Genomic DNA, 10,533 nt, shown 5'->3' on the forward strand with positions numbered 1-10,533 from the left:
TATTTTCGTCGCGTTAAGATGCTAAACATAAAGGTTGATGCTTTCACGTGACACCATCATTTTATTCACCTTAATCTGAAGTTATCTTTGTGTCTCTTGGCAGATTTGAATTGTTCTTCAGTGAATAAAAGCCTGCAGTATTCCCTCCCACATAGGGCGGATTTCTCCTCTCATGTTTGGTCCTCGCAAAAGAAGGCAGCGCGTTGAATGTAATAAATACAATCAGCGCCTGTGACAGTTCGTCTTGAGTAAATTTAATGGAAGTATGTTCCCCCCCTTCTGTCAACAAAGACTCGAATCGAGGTGAAATGAGTTCATTTTTAGGTGTAAAAAAAACGGCGACGTTGCTCGAAGTTCCGCGCTGCGCCGCCAGGGGGCGCTGCGAGCCCACAGGTTCTGGAGGATCAACCGGGTCGAGCTGCAGCAATCTGCTTCAATCTCTGCAAACACGCACAATCATGAGATGGCATTCAAAGGCGATTCGAAGGTAAGAGCTCCAGATCCGTCGCTCCAGGATGTGACTTATCAATGAAACGAGCTGTGATCGGTGTCCGGGTCGACGACCAATCAACGAACTGGGCCGGAGGACGGTTCCTGTTCTGCCAATATGATGCAAAACGTTCTGGTTTGTGGTCCAGCAGCTTTAAAGCCTGGAAGCTCACTGGTCTCGAGATGAAAAACATCGAGTTGGTTGCAAAAATATTTACCCCCTTGATAATTTTTCTCTTTTGCTGTCTGGGGTTTGATTGGCTTCCTAATTTGAATTATAAGTAATAATTCTACAGTATTTTTTTTTTCCTTCAGGTACGGTTCGGAGATGTCCGAACTGTTCCTTCAAGTTGGATGGGCTCCACTCCTGTACAAATAAATCAACTCCAGAAAGTTTCAGCTGAATGGAGGTCTGGGCTCAGACCGGACCATTTCTACTGAAACATCTGGAGCGTGTTGATTCTGGGTTCCAACAGGTGCACATCTTCTGGCTTTTTCCTTTCCAGGGGTCGTATTCTTCTCAAACCTCTGGAAGATTCAAACATGTTGTTTTTCCCTTCAAGAACATCTTTTTTTTTCTCCATCCATCTTTTATTCAACTTATAGTTTTTTGATGCTACTGATGAAAAAACATCCCACAACATGCGACTGCCACCACCATGCTTCCCTGTGGGGATCACGTTCTCACAGGTGGTTGATTGGCCTCAGACACAGTGATGCGCATGTCGTCCTTGATGGCCTTAAAGTTTGAGTTTGGTCCCATCTGACCAAACCATTTTGAGCACATTTCACCAGTTGTATCCTCCCTTCACTGGCTCCCTCTATGTGTCAGAATAGATTTTAAAATTCTCCTGTTGACCTTTAAGTGCCTAAATGGCCTTGCACCCTCACATCTCTCTGTGCTACTTCAAACATATTCCTTCATTGGCGCTGAGATCATCTGATCATCTTCTGGTTGTACCAAAACCCAGGTTGAAGCTCAGAGGCCTTTTCAGTCGCGGGCCCTAAACTTTGGAACAATCTGCCCCTCAACATTACAGACCACTTCACTTCCTGTGTTTTAAATCTCTTTGATAAACACATCTGTTTTCACTGAGCTTTAACACAGTGTGATTTGATTTAGTATTTTATTGATGCTATTAATTAACATTTTTTTCTTTAAATTACTGCCGTTGATTTTTATTGCTAAGCCCTTTGGTAACAGCTGCTGCTTTTAAATGTGCTTAATAAATAAATATGGCTTGACCGCAGCATCGTCTTCTACCTGATGAAATTCCAAATTGTCTTTTGTCGTTTTCTTTAAACAATAGATGTTCCAGGTCAATAACCATTCAAAGCTTATAGAACAGGGTTGAGCTAACCCATTTGTGGGATTTTTAGGGTTTCACATGTTTGTATAACAACCCTGGTTTGTACTTCTTTACATGTTTGTGTCAGACCTGTGTGCAGAGTTCCTTGATCTTCATGCTTTGTCTCTTGCTTGTTGGGTGTTAAAGGTGTCCTGCACCGTTGTGACCTCTGCTCCTCGTAGCACTGCTGCACCGGACTCCCTCTCTTTCACACGTGTACTCTGTTTTACTACAGCTGACTTTTTTCATTCCTCTTCTTTCAAATGCATACCTCCACCTCTCTAAGTTCTCTTCCACCTGTTCCCTGTTCTCACCACAGATGGCGTCATCTTCAACAGGTTTTACATCGTTTGACTTATTACTCACAGATGGATCTTTTTTAATTATGGACTTTTGAAGGCAATGGTTGGGGCTTTAAAGTAAAAGGAGTGCTTTTTTAATAGAACTATAACTTAACTTTTATTTAAGAGGTTGTGTGGCGGCACCAGAAAAACAGGTGAATACTTTTGCAGCACACGGTTTGTGGCGTCGACTGGTGGGATCTTGTAAATAACAACCACCTCTCTTTCTGCTTATCCTTTCACAGACGGTTCTTCTCAATCTGCTGCTGTGCCTGATCATATTTTACTCCCTCTTCTACATGATCGGGAGCGTTTGCTTCGGTGCCTTCAGGTAATCGTTTTGGTTAAAGACGCATGCTCGGTTACGCTAAAACTAATAAAACCAAGTCAGGTTTGTGTTATTGACATCACTTTCCCCACTTCCTGTGACCGATGTCAAGATCCATTTGAAGCCAAAGCTGACACAATTATACGTAGCATTCATTGTGAATAACTTCTTGTTTAGGTTGGATCACTTTGATGGAATGATTCTCTTCGACTTTGAGACAGAACCTGTCGAATCCAACTCCGAATATCTGGGTGAGCACACGCAGCACAACTTGTGTGATCGCCGTCAGCCACACTAAGTTTCAGCCTCGTCCGGATGACGTGTTTTCTGTCTTCTTCAGTCAACCTCATCTCATTGGAGCTCACCTACTTCTGCAGTGGCATTCTGTTTGCTGCAGTGGTGAAGAGGCAGGTTTGGGACTACGCTCTCACCGTCACACTTCTACATGTAATAATCACCAGCCTGGGTGAGCGGGACATCAATCCCCACACGCATGTGCTTACATGACTTCATCTGTTGAGCAACAGCATGTTTTGTTTCCATGTTTGCAGTCATGTTGGAGTTTCCCATGGTGTGGCAGTGGTGGCTGGCTTTAGGTAAATGAGCATCGCTGGCTGTTTTACCTGCGTGTTGTCACGATGCAGCTTTTTAATTCTCCAAACCTTTTTTTTTATTTTTTATCCACAGGCAGTGGCCTATTTCTGATGATTTGCAACGGTCAGCTGATCGCTTACTTCATGTGCCAAAGTGAGCAGAGCTAGCCACCTTCAGATACTACTGACCCCGACAAGGCCTTAAAACACATTTGTAGGTACCGTATTTTCCGGACTATAAGTCGCAGTTTTATTCATAGTTTTGCCAGTCCTGCGACTTATATACTTAAAAAATATATATTCATGATGCAATTTTTGACCGCCGCTTTAAATGTTCATTCAGACTGACATGAACCAGAGTAAGCATTATCATTTGCAGACACTAGAGGAGCGAGAGGGCCTTCTAGGCTTTTGACATCTACAGTTGTTCCTGTAACGCTAAGCCCCCGCCGCCCTCCTGCCAAACATTACTAAGCGAGTACAGAGGAGACAACAGAGAAAAGCGCAACAGAAGTAAAATGCCACCAAAAAGAAGATCCTATTCTGCCGATTATAAATTGCAGGTAATAAAATACGCAGCCGAAAATGGCAATCGAGCAGCAGAAAGAAAGTTTGGAGTGAGCGAGAAGCTTGTGAGGGACTGGCGAAAAGCAGAGGTCACTCTAACTGCGATGAAAAAAACAAAGAAAGCTAATCGCGGGATGAAAGCAAGGTGGCCAGAGCTGGAGGAACGAGTGCACAGATGGGTGCTGGAAGAACGCGCTGCTGGGAGAGGTTTGTCGACGGTCCAGTTACGTCTCCACGCCATGGCCATTGCCAAGGAGATGAAAATTAATGATTTTGCTGGCGGACCTTCTTGGTGTTATCGCTTTATGCAACGGAACCGCCTCTCCATCAGAGCACGGACATCGGTGTGTCCGAAGCTGCCAGTAGACTTTCAAAATAAGGTCGACACTTTCCGTGAGTTCGTTAAGAAGCATGTAGCGGAGCACAGCATGTCACCGGATCACATCATTAACATGGACGAGGTCCCCCTCACGTATGGCATCCCCATGGGCCCAAGTGTTGCACAGAAAAGTGTCAATATAGTGACAACTGGCCATGAGAAATCACACTTCACAGTGGTGCTGGCATGTTGTGGAGATGGATCGAAATTGCCACCGATGGTCATTTTCAAACGTAAAACTATGCCGAAAGATAAATTCCCCCCCAGCACAGTGGTGGCAGTGAATGAGAACGGTTGGATGGATCAGGAAATGATGAACATTTGGCTGACAAGGTGCTACAATAAGCGTCCTGGTGGCTTCTTTAAAACACGCAAAGCCCTGCTCGTGATGGACAGTATGCGCACGCACATAACACCACAATTCAACGACAAAATAAAAGCTTGCAACGCCATACCTGCCATCATCCCTGGAGGCTTAACCAAAGTACTCCAGCCTCTCGACATCTCCGTGAGCCGGAGCTTTAAGGCAGCCTTGCGTCGCCTGTGGGAGGCGTGGATGGTGGATGGAGAGCACTCGGTCACCGGACGGATGCGTCATGCAACTTTCCAGCAAGTCCTTGGATGGATCGACAAAGCGTGGACTTCAGTGACAACTGAAACCATCCTGTCGGGATTCAGAAAGGCCGGAATAACTGGAGCTGATGCGGAGTCTGACGACAGCGCCGGGGAAGAGGAGACTGCGCTTCATCTTCCTCCGGAGTCGGCCGAGCTGTTTGCAAGCGACACCGAGGATGAAGAATTTAATGGATTCAGTGATGTGAAATGAAATAATAAAAAAATAAATAATATAAATTGGTGTGTATGTTGATAATGTTAATATGACTTGTTGGCTTGTTAGCCGCGGGTGGGCGTGTTATGTTAATTAAGTCGTTCAGGATCTGGAATGTTCTGTGTGTTATTGTTTCAGAATAAATGCGACTTACACTCTGAAGTGATTAATATATGTTTTTTTCCTATATGATGCTTTTTTTTTTTGACTGATGCGACTATACTCCGGAAAATACGGTAAGTCTTTGAATTGAGGTAAAAATAATCTGAGCAGAAATGCACAAGATAATGTTTGTCAAATAAAATAAACTCAGCCGTGCACAAAGTCAGAGCTGGGTCAGGTTTGTGTTTATGTAAACATCACAAAAAGACACTTTCTGTGTTCTGCTTGTAAAGCACCTACTGTACAAAGAGACCATACAGATGTGACCATACAGAACTATGTGCGATAGGAATGTAGTGTTAACTGTGCAATACAAAAATGTAAGTTTTAAAAATAAAAATGTAAAGCGTTAAAAATAAAACCGTGTCTGGCCCTGTGTTTGTTGTAGAGACATCATAACTTAATACATACTTCTAAAACAATGACCAAACTTATCTATATCAAAATCATTTGTTACTCGACAGTAAAAATCTAAAAAAGAAAACAAAAAGTATAATTTAATCAAGTGCACCTAATGAAACAGTACTCTGCAGTGTCAGGGTTCACATATTTTGTCCATGTACCGAAAAATAGACTTACATTTAATAAAATATAACACGTAATACATATTTGAACCAACATGATCCCAGAGGGTTTGTTATGAAACTGGCTCTGCTGCAACATACTCTGCTGGCTTCATGTAAGAAAATCCAAGAAAGGCCTCGCTGGCCGCGGCCGCCTCTCTTCTCTCATTCACGAAGGCAGGAACCGGATGACGTGTGAACTCGGGATCGATGTAGCTGACGTCACAAGGACCAGTCTGGAGGGGGTGAAAGTGAGCACTTGGGTAAAACGAGCTTTTATAAAAATTAAAAAAAACATGTTCTGGACTGTTTTCTGATTTATTCATACCACATTTGGGATGAATGGGGGTCTAATCTTTCTGGTTACGAGGTCGTCCCAGTTGAGGAAGGCAAAGAAGGGATGCTCCTGCACCTCTTCCTGCCAACAAAACAAAATTAATCCCATCAGTGGTCTTTATATCAATCACTGCTGTTCTCTTCTGTGCATGTACTTACAATACCACGGCTGTGCCCGAGGCGTTTGGAGACGTCTCTTTCCAGCAGTCCCCGTAAAAGTAACTGTGCACTTTCAGAGAGCCCGCTGGGCAGCTGCAGAGGGGCACGGAGGATGTTCTCAAACATCTCTGCTTTGACCTCGCTGAAAAACGGAGGCTGGAGGAGCGAACAGTGAGGTGGAGTGAGGTGAAGATGTGAAAGACGAGGGACATTAGATGAAGGAAAAGGAAACATTTATTTCACCCACACTCACCAGCCCGCAGAGCATCTCAAAAAGCACAACGCCGAGTCCCCACCAGTCCACGGCTGAGCTATACGGGTGGCCTTGAAGAACCTCAGGGGCGAGATACTCCGGAGTCCCACAGATGGTGTACATGATCCCACCAGCGGCTACACTTTCTTTACAAAGCCCAAAGTCTGTTAACATCACGTGACCGTCGCTGTCCAGCAGGATGTTTTCTGGTTTGAGGTCTCTGTACGAAAATTAAAATGTGCTTTTAGTTCATAAGCACCTGTTTTGTGGTTTGACATCTTTATTTATTATTTGTACTGAGAATAAAACAGTGGCTTTTAAGAGCTGGGGTTACTCTGCATAAATGTATGTAGAACTTGTGTGAAATAAACATGAACAAATAAAGTAAGCATGGAGCGAGCCAGGAAATACTCAAAATAGAATGGGGCTGTCTGACTTGGAGCTTCCATGAGTTTATGTACCTGTAAACGATGTTCAGAGAGTGAAGGTAGCCCAACGCTGCGGCCATTTCTGCAGCGTAGAAAGCAGCTCTGTGTTCTGGAAATGACCCATCTCTCTGTAGATGGTAGAACAGCTGAGGATAAAAGATGAGAAATTTCATGAATTAAAGAAATCAATAAATCAGCAACACCAGAGAGCTGATTGAAATTTAGCTATAAAAATGTTGATAAAAACATTCACATACCTCTCCTCCATTAACATAGTCTAGGACAAAGTAGAGGGTGTTTGGTGTCTGGAATGAAAAATGGAGTCCAACCAGGAATGGATGTTGTAGTCCCTTCAGGAGCACACTCCTTTCAACCATCACATGCCTTTGCTGCAAAGATAAAATCAAATCAGTTGGATTTTTTTTTTTTTTAAAGCCCAAAAAACAGTCAGAAAAACAGTCAAGCAAACCTCTCTCCTCTTGATGATCGTCTGCTTCTGTAGAACTTTAACTGCATAGTAGCCTCCTTGTTTTCTGTGTCTTGCCAGCAGCACCTGCCATCATTTAGATATAATTTATTTAAATGTGAATTTAATAATTATAGAAAAAAAAACATAGAAGTGTATAAAAAAAAAACCTTCACCTTTCCAAAGCTTCCTCTGCCAATAACTTTGAGATATTCAAAATCTGATGGTTTCATCCTGGTCAAAGTAACAAAAAGTGAGAAATAAACAACAATTTCATAATGCTGTATAGAAAGATATGTGACTGAGTTATTAAAGATGAATAACATTTAGGAAGCCATACTGTGGTAGTAAAATAACCCTGTCTTGTAATTAATAGTATACTTTAAGACTAATACCATAATGTGTGATGTGAGTTCATAAAGGTAGGAACTAGCTCGGCAGTGGTGGGCACAGTTAACCAAAAAGTTAGATTTGCTAACCGCTAATTCGCTAATTAAAAAAAATTAGCTTTGCTAACGGTAACCAGCTAAACAGATAAAAAAAGTTATTGGAAGCTAACACAAAAGCACTCATTTTTATGCTGTCACTTACACTGTAAGACTGTCTGTAGTGTGACAACATTGTAAATGAGCACAACTCAAAGCAATTCATAAATCACAAGCGTCCATGTCCAGTTCAGAGGTGATCAGGTCCATCAGAACCAAAGAGGCGGAGCAGAACTCTGCTGTGCTCACTGTTGGATGTCTCCCTCGTGTCATTTGTAATGCACTAACTCAATTTGGCGATCCTCTTTGTGGTTAACTACTTTTATAAACTAACGACAAAAGTTCCTGTGCATCATCATCAATATTCACGCTGTGATAAATCTGATTGCATTAAAGTAATGATGCGTGAAATGTGTAAGAGTCACTTCCCAGAGACAGTGTGAAGCTTGCACAGCATGCTGGGTAGGAATTATGTGTGCAATGTTTCTGACAGTTTTCGATGTTTCTGAGTGTGAATGAATGTTAAAGTCTGTTATTGGCTGTAAACTGATACCGAGTCAGAGACTGTTTGCGGTAGGTATGACGGGGAAAAGCACTGCCATGTTGGTGACATCACTGGAGAGGGGGTACTTAGCCTCGCTTAGCTCTGCTTCATAGCATCGCCCCATGTAAATCACCATTCTTCTGTATGTTTTAGTGCGAGAAATTGTCTTTAAAAATCGTGCAAACTTGAATTGACCTGATATAAATTTAGCAGAAGCTAATTCTGCTGAAGGGCAGCACGGTGGCACAGTTGGTAGAGCTACCACCTCTCAGCAAGCAGGTTGCCCCGATTCAAATTCCAGCCAGGGACCTTTCTGGGTGGAGTTTGTATGTTCTTTTCGTGCATGTGTGGGTTTTCTCCGGGTACTCCAGTTTCCTCCCACAGACCAAAAACATGCATGTTAGGCTGATTGGTAACTCTAAATTGTCCCTAGGGGTGAGTGAGATGTGAGTGGTTGTTTGTCTCTCTAAGTGGCCCTGTGATAGATTTGTGACCTGTCTCGCACAGTGATGGCTGGATACTGGCACTCGTGAGTTGTAACCCTGCGACCCAAAAAGGATGAAGCGGGTAAAGATAATGAACGGATGGATAATTCTGCTAAAGGTTTTCGAAGTAAGCGAAACCACTAATCCTCTAAATGGAAAGTTAGGGCCACTATTAGTGGATTAGCAGAAACGTGCCCACCACTGCACCTCAAGGACCTTGTCCTCCTACCCCTATCACTGTATCAAAGCAAGTGCTTTTCAATAGACTGCTACAAAAGACAACATGGCTCTGTAAAACTTTTCTAGCATCAAGAACTACCACTCGGGGGTCCAAAAGGAAACGACTTACTGTGAGGCTTCTGTGTCTGCTGAGCTCTGAGGAAAAAAAAGACACATGGTCCAAACAGTCAGGAGGACAGTTTAGGTTTCCTCTCCTGCCAACATACAAGAACCAAGTCTGAACTCACCCAGGCAGCGTTCTCCTCCTCCTCCTGTTTTCTTAGCTTGCTTCGTCTCCGTAAAAGTTTCTGTGTGTCCAGGCTGCAAATAAAGCAAAACTGAGATTAGGGTTTGCTTCTCTTAAGGACAGAGCCATAAAACAAAGACAAAGTCATTATTTATTTTAACTTACTGCTGCTGGCCAGAGATAACTTTATGTAGGAGGTGACTGAAGCCAACTTTTTTGCCCTTGAGCAGAGCTGTAAATCAGACAGAGCCAGGGGTTGTTCAGTTCAGTTACATAAGAGATTACCATAGATTGAATTTACCCCCAAATGGCAGCTCCTTATACCGTCACAATGAGGCAAAGACACAAATGCAACAGATATGGAGATTTAAATACAACACTTTTTGCATTTCTTTAACAAATGATTTGTTAAGTCATTTTATTAGTTTTATAAGAGACCTCAAACTCTAGTTTTTGTCTGCTTTGCTAAACAGTTGCATTAAGTAATTCTGTCTAGTTAGTTTTAATTCCTGTCTGTGAATCAGTCATTTTCTTTTCTTTCAGCTAAGCTAACACAGCAATGAATTTAGATGTAAAAGTGGCGGGTTTTCAACCTCTTTTTTTTGTTTGTTACCTGAAAGAAACGATACTATCCCCTTCATTCTGGCGTAAGTGATCGGTCGTTCTTGAGTAACAGTCATCGGAAGAAAGTCTGACAACTCGCTGCTTTAAAAAAAATAATAATTTAGAGGAGGAAAGAGGAGCAGGTGGCTACTGAAATGTCCGCAACCGACTGAAACTTCCACTGGCCAGCTGCTCCATTTAAAAACCGTTGACGCACGAGACTCTAGCAGAGTTGCGTTCAAATTTCCTCGGATATGCTATAACTCCCGGTTGTGGTTAAATCTAACGCGAATACGCGTCTTTTAAAGTTCCTTTTCATGTATTTGTGACATTCATTCATGTTGCTGATGACATGTAGTACACGTAGTATAAACGTTTCTTGAAAAGTGTGTCTATTGTAATTTGATAGGCTTAACAAATGTCTGCGTTTCTAATTTCGCTGTCCACAATTTACCATGACACCTGAATGCAGCATCCCCGAGCAAGCGCGTGTAATTAAGAACCTGTGTAAACCAAACTTTTTCCTTTGTTCATAGAAATTTGTGTGCGATAATAGTGGGGAGAACCCAAATGCAGACATGGCTTCTGTGTCTATTCCATATTATTTTGTATATATTCGTAATAAAATAATTTGTAATATTGTATATATTTGTCTATATAGCACACACACACACACACACACACACACACACACACACACACACACAC

General features: G+C 42.5%; 2 protein-coding genes across 2 annotated transcripts; one reads left to right on the forward strand and one right to left on the reverse strand.

The window, feature by feature from the left end:
- The first annotated feature begins 454 nt into the window (after positions 1-454).
- LOC119410061 (transmembrane protein 244-like) lies at positions 455-3,268 on the forward strand. Its single transcript, XM_037676966.1, has 6 exons — positions 455-487; positions 2,425-2,510; positions 2,685-2,758; positions 2,848-2,973; positions 3,059-3,103; positions 3,195-3,268. The coding sequence occupies exons 1-6, from the start codon at positions 464-466 to the stop codon at positions 3,266-3,268; spliced, it is 429 nt and encodes a 142-aa protein (XP_037532894.1). The 5' UTR covers positions 455-463.
- A 2,401-nt stretch (positions 3,269-5,669) lies between these two features.
- On the reverse strand, positions 5,670-9,999 carry sgk2b (serum/glucocorticoid regulated kinase 2b). The gene is made up of 12 exons (XM_037676968.1): positions 9,836-9,999; positions 9,388-9,454; positions 9,224-9,296; positions 9,106-9,131; positions 7,419-7,476; positions 7,246-7,329; positions 7,034-7,165; positions 6,810-6,922; positions 6,349-6,568; positions 6,096-6,251; positions 5,929-6,018; positions 5,670-5,836 (listed from the first exon to the last, which is right to left on the reverse strand). The coding sequence occupies exons 1-12, from the start codon at positions 9,900-9,902 to the stop codon at positions 5,675-5,677; spliced, it is 1,248 nt and encodes a 415-aa protein (XP_037532896.1). The 5' UTR covers positions 9,903-9,999; the 3' UTR covers positions 5,670-5,674.
- Between the last annotated feature and the right edge of the window lie 534 nt (positions 10,000-10,533).

This window comes from Nematolebias whitei, chromosome 5 (assembly GCF_014905685.2).
Source record: "Nematolebias whitei isolate Nwh7 chromosome 5, NemWhi1, whole genome shotgun sequence".
Lineage (NCBI taxonomy): Eukaryota > Metazoa > Chordata > Actinopteri > Cyprinodontiformes > Rivulidae > Nematolebias > Nematolebias whitei.

Bases quoted from the DNA above. Each gene is read 5' to 3' on its own strand.
- LOC119410061 (XM_037676966.1), top strand. From the start codon at position 464: ATGGCATTCAAAGGCGATTCGAAG. The intron at 488-2,424 runs GTAAGAGCTCCA...ATCCTTTCACAG, and splicing joins CATTCAAAGGCGATTCGAAG to ACGGTTCTTCTCAATCTGCT. The intron at 2,511-2,684 runs GTAATCGTTTTG...CTTCTTGTTTAG, and splicing joins GTTTGCTTCGGTGCCTTCAG to GTTGGATCACTTTGATGGAA.
- sgk2b (XM_037676968.1), bottom strand. From the start codon at position 9,902: ATGACTGTTACTCAAGAACGACCGATCACTTACGCCAGAATGAAGGGG. The intron at 6,923-7,033 runs GTATGTGAATGT...TTTTATCCTCAG, and splicing joins ACTATGTTAATGGAGGAGAG to CTGTTCTACCATCTACAGAG. The intron at 5,837-5,928 runs GTATGAATAAAT...CACCCCCTCCAG, and splicing joins CCCCATTCATCCCAAATGTG to ACTGGTCCTTGTGACGTCAG.